Below are 23249 nucleotides of genomic sequence, written 5' to 3'. Positions count from 1 at the left end.
TTTCCTGCCTCTAGCGTGTCCAGGCGACATAGGTTTAAGGTGAGGGGAGGGAGATTTAATTTAATATTACCCTGGGGGGGTGACTTTTTTTTACACTCAGGGTGATGAGTGTATGGAACGAGCAGCAGGTGGAGGTAGTTGAGGTAGATTGTATCACGATATTTTAGAGGCATTTAGACAGGTACATGGATAGGACAGGTTTCGAGGGATATGGGCCAAAAGCAGGCAGGTGGGACTAGTGTAGATGTGACGTGTTGGCTGGCATGGGCAAGTTGGGCCGAAGGGCCTGTTTCCATGCTTTTTTTTTTTTTTTTTAAATAATATTTTGATTAGAAGTAGACATATTATAAAGCATAGTTGCATATTATAGTAAAAAAACTTTTCATATACATCAGTCATACATTATTAAAATTTTCAATTGTCGATTACTTCTACTTCTAGTGGGTTTTTTTATATAGAAAAAGAGAGAAAGAGAGAGAAAAGTTACAAATATCAAAAAAAACAAAAAAGGTGGAATGGATTACTTATAATACGTCATTGGAGATAGGTTCGTAGATTATAAAGTATGACTTTTCATCTAATCCTGAGTTCAAGTTTCAGTTGGGTTTTTGTGCCGGGCCAATCTATCCCGTCAGATAATTAATGAATGGAGCCCATATTTTATCAAAAAGTTCTTGTTTGGCCGGCCTGTTTCCATGCTGTATGACTATGACTCTTATCAAAGAAGGTCAGAGTTTAGGAATAATTTTGCGAGGATGTTGCCAGGAGTCGAGGGACTGAGCTATAGGACTTTATTCCTTGGAGCAGAGAATGCTGAGGGGTGATCTTTTTTTTTTTTTTTAATATAAATGTATTCAATTATTAAAAAATAACATTACACTACAATAAAACAAGCCAGAACCCACCACCATAATACAATACAAACATGTAATAAACTACTATACAACTATGATACAATCCTTATTGAGGATACATTCTCATACAAGCGCCTTGAGTATTAGAAAGGTGCTATATAAATCCCATCCATTATTATTATTATTATTCAACATCTGCGGAGCCCAGCGGTCCCGGAACTCCCTCAGGGTGCCCTGAGGGGTGATCTTGGAGAGGTGTCTTTATTTTTTACCCAGGGCAGGCCAATCGAAAACCAGAGAACATAGGTTTAAATGTGAGAGGAGCAAGCTTTTTACTCAGGGGTGGTGGATATATGGAACGAGCTGCCAGTGGACGTTTTTGAGGCATGTACTATAACAGCATTTGAAAGGTAAACGATAGGAAAGTTTTCACGGGATATGGGCCAAACACAGAAAATGGGATTAGCTTAGATGGGGGACCTTGGTCGTCATGGATGAGTTGGGCCGAAGGGCCTGTTTCCATGCTGTATGATTCTGACTCAATGCCTCTGACAGAGAGCTCTGAGCGGAATCAGTAGAACGTTCGTGCGGCACAGTGGCACAGCAGCAGTGTTGCTGCCTTAAGTGCCTGTCCCACGGACACGACCTTTCAGCAACTGTCTTCGGCCTTCAAGCTCGAGGGCACACGCCTGAAAAACCTCGAGCTGGATCAACCGTCAGCGATGAAACCGCGAGCCGGATCGACCGACAGCACACACACACACACACACACACAGACACAGACACACACACACACACATCACAAAGGCGGGGGACAGGGAAAGCGGGGGAGCGCTGTCTGAAATTCACACCCGCGATGAACAGGAAGGTAAAAGACAGCTGTGCAGTGTATGGTAAGTCCTTTAGAGAGCGCGGGGGGGGGGGGGGAGAGAAGGGGAAAGAAGGGGGCAGAGGGGGGAGAAGGAGTGCAGACACTTTTAAGAAGCCAGACAACTTATAATAAAGCTGAGCGGGCATTTAAATTACCAGTCGGTTCCTGAAGCCAATTAACCTGCAAATCTATATGTGTTTGGAGTGTGGGATAAAACCGGAGCACCCGGAGTAAACCCACGCAGGTCACGGGGAGAATGTACAAATTCCGTACAGACAGCACCCGTACTCAGGATCGAACCCGTGTCTCTGGCGCTGTAAGGCTGCAACTCTGCACCACCGTGCCGCCCTTAAGGTTCATTTTAAATCTTGCCCCTCTCACCTTTTAAATCTACGTCCTCTGGTTCTTGATTCCCCCACCCTGTGAAAAAGATGGCATGCATTCTGATAAACATCTATAAAATCTGTAAATGTGTCCATCTGCCTCAAGTACGCTCAGTGACTGAGTCTCCACACCCTCTAAAGGGCCTGTCCCACTGTACGATGTAATTCAAGAGTTCTTCCGAGTTTCCCCTGATTTGAACTCGGAGAATTACGCTAATAGCCGTTCGTAGGTACTCGGGGCTCTCGTGGACATTTTTCAAAGTGCTGAAAAAACTCACGAGTTACTGCGTTTCCCGAGTACCTGTCGTTAGCGTTACGAGCCGCTACGAGATATCCACGAGCTCCGACGTAGCCGCTATGTACATTCTACGTACGTACCACGAGTTTGATTTTTTTTAACTCGGGAGAGCTCTTGAATTACCTCGTACAGTGGGACAGGCTCTTTAGGGTGTAGAATTTGAAACTCCTGCGTCATGAGTTTCTTATTTACATCTGAACTAAGTGTCAAACCCTTCATTTTGAGTCTGTGTCAGTAAAAAATGGCATTGTTCTGTTAAGTCAGGATCTAGAGGATTATGTAATAATTGTGTAACTGGAGCTGAGGAACAGATCGGGTAGGTTAAGGCAAGAGGGGAAAAGCTTAATGGAGATGTATGGGGTAGGTTTTTTACACAGAGGGTGGTGGGTGCCTGGATCGTGTTGCCAGGGGTGGTGGTGGTGGGGGCAGTGGTATTCAAGAGGTTTTTTAGATAGCCACATGGATATCCACACTGTATCTCTAAACCCTGGGCAGTGGGCAGGTGCTATAGACCTGCACGGGAAGGTAGACGCTCCCGCCCCCACGAGTCTCGGGCAGACGGGGCTCGTCAGCCTGGGAAGGCAGTTCATCTAGGAGAGGGAAAACTCTGATTTAAAACCTCCACTGCCTTGTGGCCATATCCAGTCATGGAAAAGGCTCCAGGAGTAAATCTCAAGAAAATCCGGAGTAGGAGCCCCTAAGGCAGTTCGTCGTTGTCTACAACCTCGCTCTGGCAGCTCCTGCGACAGCGCTGGTGCCAAACTGTAACGGCCCCGCTGTTCCTTTGGATCGATCAGCGACATGGAGAGGGGGGACGTGATGCATGGGCAACAGCCTGTCCTCCATATGACATTGCCCAGGCTTGCATCCGACCAGGAGGCATCACCCATGGTCAGTCATGACCGAGAGGGGCCTACTAAGATCTCTAAACCAAACTAAATTAAAATCTGGCCTACAGGTCCTGATTCTCCAATACCTGGGACAGACTCTGTGCGTCCACCCGATCTATTCCCCTCATGATTTTATACTCCTCAACAAGATCGCCCCTCAACCTCCTGCACTGCCAGGAATAAAGGCCCAGCCTCCTCTACCTCTCCCTATAGCTCAGCCCCTCAAGTCTTTACTTTAGTTTACTTCAGAGATACAGGCCCCGCGTGACCAGCGATCACCTTGACACTACCCTACACACGAGGGACAATTTTACAACTTACCGAAGCCAATTAACCTACAAACCTGCACGTCCTTGGAGCGTGGGGGGAAACCGGGGCACCCAGAGAAAACCCACTCGGGTTACGCGGAGAACGTACAAACTCTGTACAGACAGCGCCCAAAGTCAGAATCGGACCTGGGTCTCTGGGTGTGAGGCAGCAACTCTACCGCTGTGCCACTGTGCTGCCCATGTGTCTGGCCCTGAGCAACCTCCCATTGAGCAGGTTCCATGACACCGGGAGTTGCCGTGCTGTGATGAGGAGCTTCAAAGGGGAACAGCTCAGCCGGCTACAAGCGGCCCAAATGTCACAGCGCATCTGTCAACCCCTCCTGCATTGAGCCCTACAGGAGGACATGCAGGTTGCTGTACATCAATCCCCTACTTGCATCCTAATGCCCTTACATTTGGACGGCACGGTGGCGCAGCGGTAGAGTTGCTGCCTTGCACCGCTTGCAGCGCCAGAGACCCGGGTTCGATCCCGACCACGGGTGCTGTCTGTACGGAGTTTGCACGTTCTCCCCGTGACCTGCGAGGATTTTCTCCGAGACCTTTGGTTTTCTCCCACACTCCAAAGGCGTGCAGGTTTGTAGGTTAAATTGGCTCGGTATAAATGTAAATTGTCCCCAGTGTGTGTAGGGTAGTGTTAGTGTGCGGGGATCGCTGGTCGACGCGGACTCGGTGGGCCAAAGGGCCTGTTTCCGTGCTGTACCTCTAAACTATCAGGAAGATCCATCACGAAGAAAAATGTAGCAAACTCCATACAGACAGCACCCGTAGTCAGGATCGAACCCGCGTCTCTGGTGCTGTAATGCAGCAACTCTTTGCACGGCAACTAACCAGTGTTGCAGTTTGCTCCTCCATGGACACTTGAGCTCATTCAACATAAAACATAGAAACATAGAAATTAGGTGCAGGAGTAGGCCATTCGGCCCTTCGAGCCTGCACCGCCATTCAATATGATCATGGCTGATCATCCAACTCAGTATCCCGTACCTGCCTTCTCTCCATACCCTCTGATCCCCTTAGCCACAAGGGCCACATCTAACTCCCTCTTAAATATAGCCAATGAACTGGCCTCGACTACCCTCTACGGCAGAGAGTTCCAGAGATTCACCACTCTCTGTGTGAAAAAAGTTCTTCTCATCTCAGTTTTAAAGGATTTCCCCCTTATCCTTAAGCTGCGACCCCTTGTCCTGGACTTCCCCAACATCGGGAGCAATCTTCCTGCATCTAGCCTGTCCAACCCCTTAAAAACAGGCCCTTCGCCCCAACTTGCCCCTGCCAACCATGGTACCCCATCTACCCTGGTCCCACCTGCCTGCATTTAGGCCATAAACCTTTAAATTACAGGCGGCAGGGTGGCACAGCGGTAGAGTTGCTGCCTCACAGCGCCAGAGACCCGCGTTTGATCCTGACTGTGGGGGCTGCCTGTACGGAGTTTGCACGTTCTCAGCGTGAGTTTTCTCCGGGTGCTCCGGTTCCCACCCACACAGGTTGTAGGTTAATTGGCTTTGGTGAAGATTGTAAATTGTCCCTAATGTGTCGGAGTTCATTGGTCGGTGCGGACTCAGTGGGCCGAAGGGCCTGTTTCTGCACTGCATCTCTAAACTGAACTAAACCAAACCTTTCCAATCCATGTACCTGCCCAGAGATAGTAACTGCCTCAACTACCTCCTCTGGCAGCTCGATCCATGCACCCACCATCCTCGATGTGAAAAAGTTGCCCCTCAGGTTCCTATTCAATCTTTCCCCCATCACGTTAAACCCGTGTCTTCTGATTCTTGATTCCCCTACTCTGGGTAAAAGACTGTGATCCCATCCCATCTATTCGCCTCATTGTTTTATATGTGAGACTTTTACCCAGAGTAGGGGAATCAAAAACCAGAGGACAGTTCTAAGGTGAGAGGGGCAAGATTTTATAGGAACCTGAGTGGCAATGTTTTCACACAGGGATAGCGGTGGCTATCTGGAACGAGCTGCCAGAAGAGGTAGTTGAGGCTTGTATAATAAGAACATTTTTAAAAGACATTTGGACAGGTACATGGATAGGAGATGTTTAGAGGGATATGAAGCAAATGCTGGCAGGCAGAAAGGACTAGTGTAGATGGGGCAACTGGGTCAACAGGGCCTGTTTCCGTGCTATGTGTGACTCTGTGACTCTACACCACAATAAGGTCACCCCTCAGCTTCCTGCGCTCCAAGGAATAAAAACCTAGCCTGCCCAAGTTCTCCCTAGAGCTCAGGCCCTCGAGTCCTAACAATGAAGTACATGTGTCAGAGGTTGTAGGGAGAAGGCAGGAGAATGGGGTTAGGAGGGAGAGATAGATCAGCCATGGTTGAATGGCAGAGTAGACTTGATGGGCCGTATGCTCCTATTCCTTGTGACCTTACGGAGTTATTAAAGTTATCATTTATCTTTGTTGGTATAAATTATAAAGGGATATGGATCAAAGATACAAATATGCTGTGATCTGACTCTACGTGGAGCCAACTGTGAGGAGTATCAAAAGCCAGCTGTTGCTACGATGCTTCTATTTACATTAAAAACTCACCAACATGCTTAATTATTCAGAAGATGCAATCATTAACCTTCCTTCCATCAAAGTATATCTTTACCGACGTCAAAGGAAGATCCAGAACAAATGACGTACATTTTTGTAGCGCCCTTCGCAACCCCCCCTTTGAATTCTCTGAAGTACTTTGGGCGGCACGGTGGCGCAGCGTGGCAATCTTACAGCGCCAGAGACCCGGGTTCAATCCTGACCACGGCTGCTATCTGTACAGAGTTGGTACATTCTCCCCGTGACCTGCGTGGGTTTTCTCCGAGATCTTCGATTTCCTCCCACATTCCAAAGACGTACAGGTTTGTAGGTTAATTGGCTTGGTATAAATGTAAAATTGTTCCTGGTGTGTGTGTAGGATAGTGTTAGTGTGCGGGGATCGCTGGTCGGTGCGGACTCGGTGGGCCGAATGGCCTGTCTCCGCGCTGTATCTCTGAACTAAAAATACTTTAAACTTGATTGATTGAACTTGATTGAATTCCTTTATTGTCATTCAGACCTTACGGTCTGAACGAAATTTCGTGCCTGCAGTCATACATGCAATAATAAACAACACTAAACACAAATTAACATCCACCACAGTGTATCCTCCAAGCACCTCCTCACTGTGGTGGAGGCAAAAATCTTAGGGCTGCAGTCTCTTCCCTCCTCTTCTCCCTCTGCGCTGAGGCGATTCCCCACCGGGCGATGGTACAAACAGTCCCGCGGCTCACCGAACCCCGCAAACGGGCCGGCTCAAACACCGCGGCCCGGGGTGGTCGAAGCTGCCGCCCTCCAGTCCAGCACACGCAGCCGATGGCCCGCGGCTGAACCCAGGACTCAGGTCATAGCCGCCAGAACGCCGTCCCAGCCACCGGAGCACCGTTCCAGCCCCGAGCCGGATCGCCCTCACGTGAGTGCCGTTCCTCCCTCGGGCTGGGCCGCTCCGACGGGAGCGCCATTCCACCCTCGAGCTGGGCCGCTCCGACGGGAGCACCATTCCACCCTCGAGCTGGGCCGCTCTGACGGGAGCGCCACAGCCCCTCACGGGAGAGTCTCAGCCCCTCGCCAGGCCGCCCTCACGGGAGCGTCATAGCCCCTCACGGGAGCGTCGTTCCAGCCCCGAGCTGGGCCGCCCTCACGGGAGCGAGCCCAGGGCAAGTCCTGACAGGCTGCCTCCGGAGTCTCGAGGTCGCCACTCCGCCATTGGGCCTCAGCGCAGACGGAGGCAGAGAAGGGGGATACGACAAAAAAGTCGCATTCCCCCGAAGGGAGAGACAGCAAGCCCCGTTTCAACCCCCCCCCCCCCCCCCCCCCCCCCCCCCACATAAACACAACCTAAAAAACTAAAACTTAACTAGACAAAAACACAAAAAAGTAAAGACAAACGGACTGCAGGCGAGCCGTAGCCGTTCACCAGCGCCGCCACTTCCGGAATGAACTTCACGTATCCACTATATCAGGGAGCAAATCACTGCACTCTGTCCAGACTTACGACGTCCTTCCTGTAGCAAGGTAACCAAAGCCATATATTGCCCTCATGATCATATACAGATCTACTGCATCAGGTGGCATGTTGGTGCAGCGGTAGAGTTGCTGCCTTACAGCACCACGGACCCGGGCTCGATCCTGACAGTGGGTTCTTCCCTGTCCGGAGTTTGTTCGTTTTCGCCGTGACCGCCTGGGTTTTCTCCAGGGGCTCCGGTTTCAGCCCACAATCCAAAATCGTACAGGTTTGCAGGTTAATTGGCTTGGTATAATAGTAAATTGTTCCTAGTGCATGTAGGATAGTGTTAGTGTACGGTGGGCCGAAGGGCCTGTTTCTGCGCTGTATCTCTAAACTAAACTGAACTGAACTAAATTTTAACTGAAATAAAGCCATAGAATCGTACAATACGAAGCAGGCCCTTCGGCCCAACTAGCCCATGTCGACCAACATGTCCCATTTACACTCGTCCCACCTGCCAGCATATGGCCCGTATCCCTTGAATTCTTTCCTATCCATGAACCTGTACAAGTGGTGTTGGCTTGTCTGTTTTGCCCAATATTTCACTCATTACATTTCTTTTCTTTGTCAACAGTCTGCAGAGTTCTTCGAGATGCTGGAGAAGGTAGGCAGTTTTCTCTCAACTGGGGGCCATTTCTACCAGGGGTGGCACGGGTGCCAGGTGATACAGGGGACACAAAGTGACTGGAGTAACTCAGCGGGTCAGGCAGCATCGCTGGAGAAAAAGGAATGTGTGACGTGTCGGGTCGGGACCCTTCTTCAGACTGAAAGTAAAGGGGAGGGAACTGGAGGTTAAAAGCCCAGAACAAATCAGGGCCGGCAAATGATGACCAAGGAAGGGTGGAGCCCACAATGGCCCACTGTTGGCTGGGCAAGATGTGGTAACGAAGGGACACAGGGATGAGAACAGTGGAACTGTTTGATATGCCGTGCTGCTGCATTAATAGGTTGGTCGCGGATAGGGTTGCCAACTTTCTCACTCCCAAATAAGGGACAAAAGGTCAAAATTCCCGACGGCAACTCATTGACTGACTCGGCCGTGGCTGGGTGAATGATGAGTTGGCCCGGGTGCTGGACTGCACACAAAGCCCAGCCAGCGGGCCAGCTGAGGAGTTTTGGCCCAGGCGATGTTGTGTGCAAAGTCCGGCGCCCCATCCAACTCACGAACCGATGATCGGCCATGAGAAGGAGGGGTGGTGGTGTGGGCAGTAAGCGGAGGTCCGAAGATCGAACAGCTGGCCGAGCTGCCGACCGACAGGGCCACGGGCGAGGTGATGCTGCTGCGGGTGAGGCGGGGCCGGACGCGGCGCTCCGACCCGACAGTCCCCTCGACCCGAGTAGTAGCGGTCAAATACGGGACACGGGCGGTCCCGTACGGGACAAACTAATTTAGCCCAAAATATCGGCTAATACGGGATAGTTGGCAACCCTAGTCGCGGAAGATAGATGCGAAGGGCTGGAGTAACTCAGTGGGTTAGACAGCACCTCTGGAGAAAAAGGATGGGTGACGTCTCAGGTTGGGACATGTCTGTCGAACCTCTCCACGAGTCTAAGAGACCGGCAACATCTCTTTCCAACACATTCCGTCTTCATAAGTTCATGTTCATAAATGATAGGAGCAGAATTAGGCCACTCGGCCCATCAAGTCTACCGATCATGGCTGAAAGAGGTTCATCTTGAAACATCATACGTTAACTCAATCCTTCCTGTGAATAGCACAATGACTTATGTCAGAGGCTGGTTCTCTGGAGGCTTTCAAGAGAGAGGTAGGCAGAGCTCTTAAAGATACCAGAGTCAAGGGATATGGGGAGAAGGCAGGAACAGGGTACTGATTGTGGATGATCAGCCATGATCACATTGAATGGCGGTGCTGGCTCGAAGGGCCGAATGACCTACTCCTGCACTTGTTGCCTATAGTTCCTACACATTTACTCCGCTTTCCCCGTAGAGCTAATCGATATTTTGATGCCTCTGCACGGGTATTTACTACGTAGGCCGATTGTTCCAAGAGGATTGAGTTCCCGTAGAGGTTTCCAAAGAGCACGCGGTCTATGGAAGGCTGAAGGGAACAGTCAGCTCACAGTTGACATGGCTCCCACCAGCCTCTGTTTGCTTAATCAGTCACTGATCCCCCATGGGGAGTGCACAGTGCCAGAAACCTGAGCCAGAATACTTTATACGCTAATAGCAGGATTTTGAAGCAGTGGGAAGCAGCCTAGTTACATCTGAGCTGTGAGAGAACTGGTGTAGGAAGGAACTGCAGATGCTGCTTTATGCCGAAGATAGACACAAAATGCTGGAGTAACTCAGTGGGACAGGCAGCATCTCTGGAGAGAAATAGGTGCAGGAGGAGGCCATTCGGCCTTCGAGCCAGCACCGCCATTCATCGTGATCATGGCTGATCGTCCCCTATCAATAACCCATGCCTGCCTTCTGCCCATATCCCTTGATTCCACTGGCCCCTAAAGCTCTATCTAACTCTCTCTTAAATCCATCCAGTGATTTGGCCTCCACTGCCCTCTGTGGCAGGGAATTCCACAAATTCACAACTCTCTGGGTGAAAACGTTTTTTCTCACAGTCTTAAATGGCCTCCCCTTTATTCTGAGACTGTGGCCCCTTAGTATGATTCCCTTAACTTACTCACCTTTGCAATAATTGGTTATTCAAGAAGGAACTGCAGATGCTGGAAAAATCGAAGGTAGACAAAAATGCTGGAGAAACTCAGCGGGTGCGGCAGCATCTATGGAGTGTAGGAAATAGGCAACGTTTCAGGACGAAACGTTGCCTATTTCCTTCGCTCCATAGATGCTGCCGCACCCAGCTGAGTTTCTCCAGCATTTTTGTCTACCTTTGCAACAATCTGTATGCTTGGAATGTGCGGAACTCCAGCCAGAGGGAGTCGCTCGTGATTTGCTTTGGATTTGGACCGAAGAAAACAAAACAAAATAGTTATCAGTTTAGTTTAGTTTGGAGATACAGCGCGGAAACAGGTCCTTCGGCCCACCGAGTCCGCGCTGACCACAATTCGGGTCGACGTTTCGGGTCGAGACCCTTCTTCGGACGGAGAGTCAGGGGAGAGGGAGACACAAAGGTATGGAAGGGTAAGGTGTGAAAACGAGACATCAAAGGGGATGAAGTACAAGGAAAATGGAGAATAGATCATCGTTAATAAGGGGAAGTTGACACCGAGGCACACAAAGATAAACTTTAAGCAGGAGGACAGTCAGATTGGTCGGAGAACTTGGATGGGGGAGGGATGGAGAATTCCTTTGATGTCTCTTTTCCCCACCTTACCCTTCCATATCTCTGTGTCTCCCTCTCCCCTGACTCTCTGTGTGAGGCAATTATGTATGGTTGGAATTAGTTAAGGGAAAAATGTTTGCAATGTTGGGCGAGTCCAGAACCAGGGGCCACAGTCTTAGAATAAAGGGGAGGCCATTTAAGACTGAGGTGAGAAAAAAACTTTTCCACCCAGAGAGTGGTGAATTTATGGAATTCCCTGCCACAGAGGGCAGTGGAGGCCAAGTCACTGGATGGATTTAAGAGAGAGTTAGATAGAGCTCTAGGGGCTGGTGGAATCAAGGGTTACGGGGAGAAGGCAGGCACGGGTTACTGATTGGGGACGATCAGCCATGATCACAATGAATGGCGGTGCTGGCTCGAAGGGCCGAATGGCCTCCTCCTGCACCTATGTTTCTATGTTTCCATAAACGCAGTAAACTGCATCGCAAATGGATTGAAGGCGCCTGAAGCCCAAGGTATGGGTGACCGAGGTGTTGTTGGATATAGGAAGGGGCCGTCTCCCAATATATTTTAACTCCCATTCCAATTCCCACACTGACCTTTCTGTCCTGGGCCTCCTCCATTGTCAGAGTGAGGCCACACACAAACTGGAGGAACAGCACCTCATATTGTGCTTGGGTAGCTTACAACCCAGCGGTATCAATATTGATTGAATTCTCCAATTTTAAGTATGGGTGGTGGGTGTATGGAACGAGCTGCCAGGGGAGGTAGTTGTGTCAAGTACTATAACAACATTTAAAAGACCTTTGAACAGGTACATGGATAGGAAACGTTTGGTGGGATATGGGCGAAAGGAACGAGCTAGCGTGGATGGGGCATCTTGGTCGGCATGGACACATTAGACAGGAGGTCCTTTTTCCATGCTGTATCATTCTATGACTTCCCATTCCCACGCTGACCTTTCTGTCCTGGGCCTCCTCCACTGTCAGAGTGAGGCCACATGCAAACTGGAAGAACAGCGACTCATACTGCGCTTGGGCAGCTTACATCCCAGTGGTGTGAACATTGAATTCTCCAATTTTAGGTAACTTCTACAAATACCTCTCTCCTATCCCTCTCTCCCTCCCCCCCCTCCCCCCCCTCCATCCACTAAAAGTCCATTATACCCGCTCCACAGTTCGCAATAATGTATCCCTCTTGGGATCACGCCTGTCCCTATCCAAAAATCAGCCTATCAGGGAACCTCCTCGTCTGGCATCATCTGTTGCCGGCCCGCTGTTTTCTTTCACTGCCAGTTTTTTCCCCACTCCCCCTGCCACAGTCGGTCTGAAGAAGGGTCCCACCTGAAACGTCACCAATCCACTTTCTCCAGAGATGCTGCCTGAGCCGCGGAGTTACTCCAGCACTCTGTGCCCATCTTTGGTATAAACCAGTACCTGCAGTTCCTTTTTATTTGTGGCTCCACTATGTACTGGACATTATGCACAGTCTTCCCATATAATTGTGATTAATCACTGCAGTTCCTGTTATTTACTTGTTTAGTTTAGTTTAGAGATACAGTGCAGAAACAGGCCCTTCGGCCCACTGAGTCCACACCGACCAGCGATCCCCCCGTACACCAACACTCTTCTACACACACTACGGACAATTTACATTTATACCAATTACACCGAGCCAATTAACCTGCAAACCTGTACGTCTTTGGAGTGTGGGAGGAAACCGAAGATCTCGGAAAAATCTCATGCGGTCACGGGGAGAAGGTAGCTACTCCGTACAGACAGCACCCGTAGTCCGAAACAAACCCGGGTCTCTGGCGCTAGATGGCAGTAGCTCTAACATTGCGCCACTGCGCCTGTTCTGATATTGCTGGCGTTTAATAACATGGAACATAGCACATGAACAGGCCCTTCAGCCCACAATGCATGTGCCGAGATCATCACTTACATAGCTGCACATAACCCTGTATGTTATCCATCCTCCCACACTCCACAGGTTTGTAGGTTAATTGGCTTGGTGAAATTGTAAATTATCCCCAGTGTGTCAGGTAGTGTAATGCCCCTGTCCCACTTAGGAAACCTGAACGGAAACCTCTGGAGACTTTGCGCCCACCCAAGGTTTCCGTGCGGTTCCCGGAGGTTGCAGGTGGTTGCCGGAGGTTGCAGGTAGTGGAAGCAGGTAGGGAGACTGACAAAAACCTCCGGGAACCTCCGGGACCAGCACGGAAAAATTGGGTGGGGCGCAAAGTCTCCAGAGGTTTCCGTTCAGGTTTCCTATGTGGGACAGGGGCATTAGTGTGCGGGAATCGCTGGTCGACGAGGACTCGGTGGGCCGAAGGGCCAGTTTCTGTTCTGTATCTCTAAATTAAACTAAACTCTTTAGTGTAAATGATTTTAAACATGCGTTCATTCTATTGCAGCAGACTCTGAAGATGGATGAACAGAAGCTCAAGGGCATCAGGCAAAAGGTTTGTTACAAATGAGTCTTACTTGTTGGTTTGTTGCAAATGAGCATCCTGGACAATACAGCTCACCCCCTCCATGACACACTGGTCAACCTGAGGAGCACCTTCAGCAACAGACTGGTTCCACCAAGATGCAGCACAGAACGCCACAGGAGATCCTTCTTCCCTGTGGCTATCAAACTGTTCCCCCCCCCCCCCCCCCTTCTGTCGTGGGATAGACTGACTCCCCCCCACCTCCCCACTCCTCCCCTCCCTAATCTTTGCACATCTCCAAAATCCGTTCCACTTGTCACTTTAATTTCATGTTTCATGTATTTTGTGTTTCATGACTGTTGGCAGCCCAGTTTTCCTCCTGGGATGAATAAAGTTCTATTGTATCGTATCGTGTTTCAAAAGCCTACCATGCAGTCAGCACTGAGATTTCTATCATCGCACTGATTTTGACAGATTGCAGGTGGGACTCCTGACTTGAGTCCATCGCAACGTTGAGGGAATGTTGCCTAACCAGAACCAAGCTTCCTGATCAACAGGGTGTAATAGATCCTATCAACTGTTCCACACCAAGACATGTGCATCTATCCACCACAGCTCAATGCTCGGAAAGTTACCATTGAATTGAAAATTATTTTTATGGTAGCTGAAAGACATATAGTTTACATAGAGGGTGGCACAGTGGTGCAGCGGTAGAGTTGCTGCCTCACAGCGCCAGAGACCCGGGTTTGATCCTGACTACGGGTGCTGTCTGTATGGTGTTTGTATGCTCTCCCTGTGACCGCGTGGGTTTTCTCCAAGTGCTCCGGTTTCCTCCCATGCTCCAAAGACGTTTGTTAATCGACTTCCAAAGAAGTTAATTGACTTCTCTAAATTGGAAATTGTCCCAAGAGTGTAGGATAGTGCTAGTGTACGGGGTGACCGTTGGTCGGCACGGACTTGGTGGGCCGAAGGGCCTGTTTCCGTGTTGCATCTGTCAAGTAATGTAAAAGAAGATGCCTGGTTTAGGGGGTGTTAGCTGCAGGGAGAGGGTTGGACAGACTTGGAATGTTTTCTCAGACGTGCCAGTGGTTGCTCGAGACCTGATAGAAGTATTTAAAATGACGAGAGGCATAGATAGGGTAGACAGTCAGAACCTTTCTCCCAGGGTGGAAAAATCAAACACTAAAGGGCATAGGTTTATGATGAGGGAGGCAACGTTGAAAGGAGATGTGCGGAACAGATTTTTTACACAGAGGGTGGAACGCGCTGCCTCGGGTGGTGGTGGAGGCAGATACGATAGTGGCATATAAGAGACTTTTCTATCGACACATGGATATGCAGGGAATGTAGCAATAATCTTACTGATCTCTAAGCAAAAAAAATTCACTGTTCTGTGGTACACAGTTCTGTAAACCGAAGCTTGAAAGCGCGCACCACCAGACTCAGGAACAGCTTCTTCCCCTCTGTTATCAGGCTTCTGAACGGCCCTTCCATAAACTAGGGCACTGTCCGATTCACCTCTACCCCATTGTGGACATTGGACTTTGTCTCTGGAACTGATGCTACAATGCTGAGAACTATATTCTGCACTCTGTATCTTCCCCTTTGCTCTACCTAATGTACTTGAGTTTGACTAGATTGTAATTATGTATGGTATAATTTAGTTTAGTTTAATTTAGTTTAGAGATACAGCACGGAAACAGGCCCTTCGGCCCACAGAGTCCGCACCGACCTGCGATCCCCGTTGTCGGTAGCTTGCCGTAGCTTGACGTCGACGTCGGCAAGCGTTGTCTGCGGAGGGCGCTCAGCATCGCCAAGGACTGCTCTCACCCCAACCATGGACTGTTTACCCTCCTACCATCCGGGAGGCGCTACAGGTCTCTCCGTTGCCGAACCAGCAGGTCCAGGAACAGCTTCTTCCCGGCGGCTGTCACTCTACTCAACAACGTACCTCGGTGACTGCCAATCACCCCCCCCACCCCCCGGACACTTATTATCACTTATTATTATTTATTCAAATCATTTGCTATGTCGCTCTTCCAGGGAGATGCTAAATGCATTTCGTTGTCTCTGTACTGTACACTGACAATGACAATTAAAATTGAATCTGAATCTGAATCTGAATTAACACTATGGACAAGTTAAATTGATACCAAGCCAATTAACCTACAAAACGTCTTTGGAGTGTGGGAGGAAATCGTGGCTCCTGGAGAAAACCCACGCAGGTCACGGGGAGAACGTGCAAACTCCATACAGACAGCGCCCGTAATCAGGATGGAACCCGGGTCTCTGGCGCTGTAAGGCAGCAACTCTACCGCTGCGCCACCGTGCCGCCCTTATCTGATCTGTTTGGATAGGATGCAAAACCAAGCTTTTCACTGTATCTTGGTACATGGGACAATACTAAACCGAAGCCTAAATTGATTTTTGGAGGCAGAGTCTGTCACGGGACTTAAGGGCCTGTTCCACTTGGGCGATTTTTTCAGCGACTGCCGGTGACTGTCATAGTCGCAGCGACAGTCACAGCCAAAAAAGCGGCAACTGGACCCCTCCTACGACAATGTCTACAACAACCCACCACCTAGTCGACGTCAAGCTACGGCAAGCTACCGACAACCAGCGACCCATTAGGACGTCCGCCTACGACCACAACTATGTCCACCCGCGACAAGCTACGACAAGCAATGACCCTGTCGACAACTGAAGACAATTCAGTCGCCGGTTAACGTAGGCTGGCGTAGGTAGTCGCCAATGGAATTCACAACCAACGACACCTGGCGACAACCTGCGTCATCCTGGCGACAACCTACGACAGGACCTACGTCGGGAGAAGACAAGTTACGTCAAGCCCACAGTCGCCGAAAAATGTTGAACATTTCAAAATCCAGCGGCGACCAGAAAAACGTTACAACTCTTTAGGCGATTTGAGGAAACCACTCACGACCCTACAGGCGTCACCCCGCGACCCTGTGGCGACAGCCAAGTCGTGTGTAGTCGCCGAAAAAATCTAAGTGGGACAGGGGCTTTACATAGAAGTCTTGGGTTGGAATATCTGGCTAGTCCAGTACAATAGATATCCTCCACAATGTAAATACTACGCTGTGCTGTCATGAAACCTTATCTTTAGTGTCGTTTCTTAACTTAAAATCTGCATGTGTTTCTTTTTTCTAGGATGATTACATACCATATCCCAGTATCGATGAGGTAGGTCTACCTAAAGATATCGTACATGTGCATTTAGAGAATGGGACAACAAGGGTGTTGAAATGGGACTTTGATAATTAGGAACTGGTGCTGCTGTTGTGGAAAGTAGAATTGTAATCATTCACTTACCATTATTCAATGATTCAGTGGTTCTTTATTGTCACATGTATCTAGGTACAGTGACAGGTGGACACATAATGTTGGAGTAACTCAGCGGGACAGGCAGTATCTCTGGAGGGAAGGAATGGGCGACGTTTCGGGTAGAGACCTGTCTTCAGACTGAGATTCAGGGCAGAAGGAGACACAGAGATAAGGAGGTGTAAGGTGTGAAAACGAGACATCAAAGGGATGGTGTTCAAGGAAAATGTAGAGTCAGCCAGGAGAAGATGACAACGAAGCACGCAGAGATAAGATTTGATCAAGAGGACAGTCAGACTGGTCGGAGAACTAGGAAGGGGAGGGGTGGAGAGAGAGGGAAACCAAGGGTTATGTGAAGTTAGAGAAAGTGTGGGATGGATACTACAATATTCATAGCGAAGATAGATATATTCATACAGCTGGGGTGTAAGCTGAAATACATCCCAGTAAAATCATACAGCAACCCTCACCTAGGCAGTACACAAAGAGTCGGCATGTTTCTGGCGCCGACAAAGTTACAAAAGGTTCATTGAGACATCTTGCCTTCTGCTCACCAGGCCCGCCACCGCACGTGGTCGCAGGCAGCCCCCCGCCGGGTGTACCTCTTGGTTCATGAAGCCACTGACAAAGCCCAAGGGCCCAGGTCTCCAATCATAGTCCAATGCCAGAACTAGTGTGAACGTGTGATCGCTGGTCGGTATGGGCTCGGTGGGCTGAAGGGCCTGTTTCCGCGCTGTATCTCAAAAGTAAAGTAAACTAGTGTGAGAGGATGATCAATGATCGGTATGGGCTCGGTGGGCCGAAGGGCCTGTTTCCAAACTGTACCTTTTAAAGGCACGGTGGCGCAGCAGGAGAGTTGCTGCCTTACAGCGTCGGAGAGCCAGGTTCGATCCTAACTACGGGTGGAGTTTGTACTGAGTTTGTACGTTCTCCCCATGGGTTTTCTCCGGGATCTCCGGTTTCCTCCCACACTCCAGAGACGCACAGGTTTGTATCTTTATTGTCTTCGATGAGGATTATAAAATGAGTGTCTGAAGGATAATGTTAGTGTATGGGGATCGCTGGTCAGTGCAGACTCGGTAGGCCGAAGGGCCTGTTTCCGTGCTGTTTCCAAAAATTAAACTAAACTAAACAAACAGGATGGATGCTAAAAGCTTTCAAGAAAAAAAAGATTATTGAAGGTCACTTGGCATTGTACTGTCAGTTGCATTAATATAATACATTTCAAAAGAAGAAAAGCACACAGACAGTAAGACAGTCAAATGTCAGACAGTCTGAAGAAGGGTCTCGACCTGAAACATCACCCATTCTCTCCCTCCAGAGATACTGCCTGTCCCGCTGAGTTACTCCAGCATGTTGTGTCTCACCTCGATTTAAACCAGCATCCACAGTTCCTTCCTGCACTGTCATATGAGGAAAGATTGAAAAGACTTGTGTTCACTGGAGTTTAGAAGGATGAGGGGATATCTTATAGAAACATATAAAATTATAAAAGGACTGGACAAGCTAGATACAGGAAAAATGTTCCCAATGTTGGGCGAGTCCAGAACCAGGGGCCACAGTCTTAGAATAAAGGGGAGGCCGTTTAAGTCTGAGGTGAGAAAAAAACGTTTTCACCCAGAGAGTTGTGAATTTGTGGAATTCCCTGCCACAGAGGGCAGCGGAGGACAAGTCACTGGATGGATTTAAGAGAGTTAGATAGAGCTCTAGGGGCTAGTGGAATCAGGGGATATGGAGAGAAGGCAGGCACGGGTTATTGATTGGGGACGATCAGCCATGATCACAATGAATGGCGTTGCTGGCTCGAAGGGCCCAATGGCCTCCTCCTGCACCTATTTTCTATGTTTCTATTTAATCGAAGAGGTTGGTTGGATTGCTCCCTGCCTGTGTGTTTCTTCTAACGGGGAATTGTTTTTGCGTTCCAGGTAATAGAGAAAGAGGGGCCTTTCCAGTCGGTCATCCTGCCTCAGTTTGGGGGGTACTGGATCGAAGGCGTCGAGACTGCCATCACCCCGACCTCTTCAGAGAGCAGCTTGTTCGAGGAGGATCTGATTGAGAATCTCAGTCCCACCACGTTTGGCTACAAACTGGAATGTAACAGCACGGCCAGGGCCTACAGGAAGCACTTCCTCCACAAGGTACAGTGCCCATTTACAGTGTAAAGATACACGATAAGGAAATACCGTTTCAGGCATGGTCAAGTCCGCTCACAGTTAAGGTCCATGATGAGGTAGATAGTAGCTCAGGACCGCTCTCTGGTTGCATTAGGATGGTTCAGTTACCTGATAAACAGTGATGATGATGCTGCCTGACCCACTGGGTTATTCCAGCACTTGGTGTCTCTCTATGAGTGTATTCAAGGCTGGGCTCCATACAGTACATCTTTGAAGGGATGTGGAAGGGCATGAAAGGCAGGCATCAGAAGTAAAATCTCTTCCCCTCCCATTCCCCGCATGCTTAATTTCACGGTGGCGCAGCAGTAGAGTTGCCGCCTCACAGCGCCAGAGACCCGGGCTCGATCCTGACTATGGGTGCTGTCTGTACGGAGTTTGTACATTCTACCCGTGACCTGTGTGGGTTATCGATGGATGCTCCAGTTTCCTCCCACATCCCAAAGACATGAAGGTTTGAAGGTTTCTGTAAATTGTAAGTTGTCCCAGGTGTGTAGGATAGTGCTAGTGTTACGGGGTGATCGTTGGTTGGCAAATGGACTCGGTGGGCCGAAGGGCCTGTTTCCACGCTGTATCTCCAAAAATCTAAAGCAACCTATTCACACGGCACTCGAATTTCTGAGGTGACTTAAAGGAACATGGTCAAACAAAGTTGACACAAAGTGCTGGAGTAGCCCAGTGGGTCGGGCGGCATCTCTGGAGGACATGGATGGGCGACGTTTCGGGTCGGGGACTCAACTTCCAATAGTTGAACAGAATTTGATACTCAGTCCAGAAGGATGGGCAGATGTAAAAAGATGCTCAAAGAACTATGTGAATTTAGTTCTGTAGACTTTAGAGATACAGTGTGGAAACAGGCACTTCCGCCCACCAAGTCCGCGCCGACCAGCGATCACCCCATACACTTGCACTATCCTACACACTATGGACAATTTTCAATTTTTACCAAAGCCAATTAACCTGTACGTCTTTGGAATGTGAGAGCAAACTGGAGCACCCGGAGAAAACCCACGCAGATCACGGGGAGAATGTACGGACTTCATACAGACAGCAGCTGAGGTCAGGATCGAACCCGGGTCTCTGGTGCTGAGTCAGCAACTACCGCTGTGCCACTGTTACGCCCCAGATTGTGGTTGTGTACTTATCTGGGCTCCCTTCATATTGTAGCCTATTTGTTGTAACTACTTTGGGTCTTGTGCATTCCAAAGCCCCCACACAGAGCCTGAGAGAGGTCAAATGCAAATGCCACGCAGCTTTGAATCAGACCGACAGAAGGAGGCCAAAAATAGACACAAAATGCTGGGGTAACTCAGCGGGTCAGGCAACATCTCTGGTGAAAAGGAATAGGGGCCTTGTCGAGTCGAGACCCCTCTTCAGACTGTCTGACGTTTGACTGTCTGACTATCTGTGCATTTCCTCTTTTGAAATTAAATTTATCAATGCAACTAGAAAAAAGGATTAGGTAATGTTTTGGGTTGAAACCCTTCTTCAGACTGAGAGTCAGGGGAGAGGAAAACTAGAGATATGGAAGGGTAAGGCATGAAAACGAGAGATCAAAGGCGACGAAGCTCAAGGAACAGTAGAATGGATCATTGTTAGCTGAGGGGAAGTTGACAACAAGGCATGCAAGCAGTAAAATTTAATCAGGAGGACAGTCAAACTAGTCGGAGAACTAGGATGGGGGAGGGATGGAGAGAGAGGGAAAGCAAGGGTTACTTACAACACAAGGAATATTCATTCCGTTGTGTTGTAAGCTGCCCAAGTGATATATGAGGTGCTGTTCCTCCAATTTGCATTGGGCTTTGCTCTAACAGTGGAGGAGGCCCAGGACAGAAAGGTCAGCCCATCATGTTTGCGCCTTCTCTATTAAAGTCCTGCCCAACTATTCCCAGCGCAGTCCCCTGTCCCTTTAACATTGCAGTTTATATTTCCCCATAAATCAGTTTACCTGTCGGAGGGGAAGGAATAATGAGGGCTAATGACTAATAAACAGGGATGTAGCTTGATCTAATGTGGTGACAGCGAACCCTGGACAAAGCCCAGAAGTAGAGACATGGAACGCAGAAGTGCCGACACCCAAGTTTGAGGAACATCATTAATTATTTTACAGTGTGCATCCATCAATGTGACAGAAAATTGAATCTACTGCCAACTAAGTTAGACTTGTGGATCATCATTTTATTCTGTAATCTAGTATGTTACCTAATTAACTTTATTCTGCCATCAAGACCTAGTTTTACCATAAATCAGGTTTGTGTGTAATCTTGTGAACTGGGAATGTAAAAGCTGTACCAGAGTCACGCTCAGAAGATCGGCTTTGACTGGCCTCCTGGTGCGCACCGGTTGTGATAAATCGCCCGTTACATCGAATACCAACCCCGCGTGGCCTTTCCATTTGCTCCTGCATTATCCATTGGGAAGATGATGACATCTGCTTCAGGCAGGGATAAGCCGGATAACATAAGCTCATGTTGATAAGTGATAGGGCGACATGGTGGCGCAGCGGTAGAGTTGCTGATGTACAGCGCTTGCAGCGCCGGAGATCCAGGTTCGATCCCGACTTCGGGTGCTTGTCTGTACGGAGTTTGTACCTTCTCCCCGTGACCTGCGTGGGTTTTCTCCAAGATCTTTGGTTTCCTCCCACATTCCAAAGACGTACAGGCATGTAGGTAAATTGGCTTGGTAAATGTAAAAATTGTCCTTACTGTGTGCAGGATAGTGTTAATATGTGGGGATTGCTGGTCGGCGTGGACCCGGTGGGCCGAAAGGCCTGTTTCCGCGCTGTATCTCTAAACTTTAAAACAAAGAAGCAAAATTAGGCCTTTCGGTCCATCAAGTCTACTCCGCCATTCAATCATGGCTGATCTATCTCTCCCTCTCAACCCCATTCTCCTGCCTTCTCCCCATCACCTGACACCTGTACTAATCAATATCTCTCCATGTTTTCTCCAACTCTCTCTTGGTGAGGCCACATTTGGAGTACTGTGCTCAGTTTTGGTCACCCTGCTCTGTGAATGATGTTGTCAAGCTGGAAGGAGTAATGAGATGATTTACGAGGATGTTGCCAGGACTCGAGGGCCTGAGCTATAGGGAGAGGTTGAGCAGGCTGGGACCTTATTCCTTGGAGCGCAGGAGGGTGAGGGGTGATCTTATAGTGTATAAAATCATGAGCGGAGTATATAGGGTGAATGCACAGAGTTTTTTACCCAGAGTTGGGGAATCAAGAACTGGAGGACATAGGTTTAAGGTGAGAGAGGAAAGATTTAATAGGAACCTGAGGGGCAACGTTTCCACACAGAGGGGGGCGGTGGGTGTATGGAACGAGCTGCCAAAGGAGGTCGTTGAGGCAGGAACTATAACAACATTTAAAATACACTCAGACAGGTAAATGAATAGGATAGGTTTAGAAGGATATGGACAAATGTGGGCAGGTGTGACAAGTGTAGATGGGGCATGAGGTAGTTGGGCTGAAGGGCCTGTTGCCGTGACTCTATGACTCAATCTGAACTTGTTTGCATTTTTGTTTAGGATCATTTGAATTTCTACACCTCGTGCAGTGTCCATGGCAACCTGATAGTTTCCATCAAACATGAAGATAGTGAAGCCCAAGAATATCTACAGATAATCCTCAGGTAACCATAGCGACGGCACGGAGTTCCGCAATCAAGTCTCCTTTACTTTTACTAGCATCTCCGCCAGGATGTTGCTTGAACATGGATCAGTACAGCACAGGAGCAGGCCCTTCGGCCCACAATGTCTGTGCCCAACATGATGCCAAGACCAACTCTTACCTGCCTGCACATGATCCATATCCCTCCATTCCCTGCATATCCATGTGGCCATCCAATTGTCTCTTAAACACCACTGTCGTATCTGCCTCCACCACGTGGCGAGTGCACATCCTATGTAAAAAAACTTGCCCCGCACATCTCCTTTAAACCTTGCCTCTCTCACCTTAGAGCTCTGCCCTCTAGTATTTGATATTTCCTTCTGGGGAAAAAGGTTCAGACTGTCTACCTTATCTATGCCTCTTATAATTTTATACGCCTCTATCAGTCTCCCCTCAACCTCCAGCGTTCCAGAGAAAAACAATCCATGTCTGTATGTCCAACCTCTCCCTGTAACTAATCCCCCTAATCCAAGCATCTCTCTGGTAAACCTCCTCTGCACCCTTTCCATAGCCCCCACATCCTTTCTGTGATGGGGTGACCAGAACTGAATGCAATACTGGAAATGCGGTCCAACTTGTCCTATAAAGCTGCATCATGGCTTCCTGGCTCTGATGTGCAACGTCCCCATCAATGAAGGCGGGCCCACCATCTGCCTTCTCTCACACCTCACACTTGCACGCATTAAACGCCATCTGCCGTTTCTCTGCCCGTTTCTGTAGCCAAT

General features: G+C 49.0%; 1 protein-coding gene across 8 annotated transcripts in view; it reads left to right on the top strand.

Annotated features, from left to right (window-relative positions):
* The window catches only part of rap1gap2 (RAP1 GTPase activating protein 2), a 257951-nt gene that overhangs the window by 182872 nt on the left and 51830 nt on the right, over positions 1 to 23249 (top strand). For 7 of the 8 annotated variants that reach the window (XM_033045635.1, XM_033045633.1, XM_033045638.1 and 4 more), the window contains 5 exons: positions 8238 to 8267; positions 13324 to 13371; positions 16513 to 16545; positions 18609 to 18821; positions 22383 to 22486. In XM_033045635.1, coding sequence (XP_032901526.1) covers positions 8238 to 8267; positions 13324 to 13371; positions 16513 to 16545; positions 18609 to 18821; positions 22383 to 22486 — 428 coding nt within the window. The remainder of the gene's footprint in view (positions 1 to 8237; positions 8268 to 13323; positions 13372 to 16512; positions 16546 to 18608; positions 18822 to 22382; positions 22487 to 23249) is intronic. The other variant, XM_033045634.1, reaches the window with a different exon arrangement.

The sequence above is a fragment of the Amblyraja radiata genome, chromosome 28 (assembly GCF_010909765.2).
Source record: "Amblyraja radiata isolate CabotCenter1 chromosome 28, sAmbRad1.1.pri, whole genome shotgun sequence".
Lineage (NCBI taxonomy): Eukaryota > Metazoa > Chordata > Chondrichthyes > Rajiformes > Rajidae > Amblyraja > Amblyraja radiata.
This window is presented reverse-complemented; position numbering and strand designations above follow the sequence as displayed.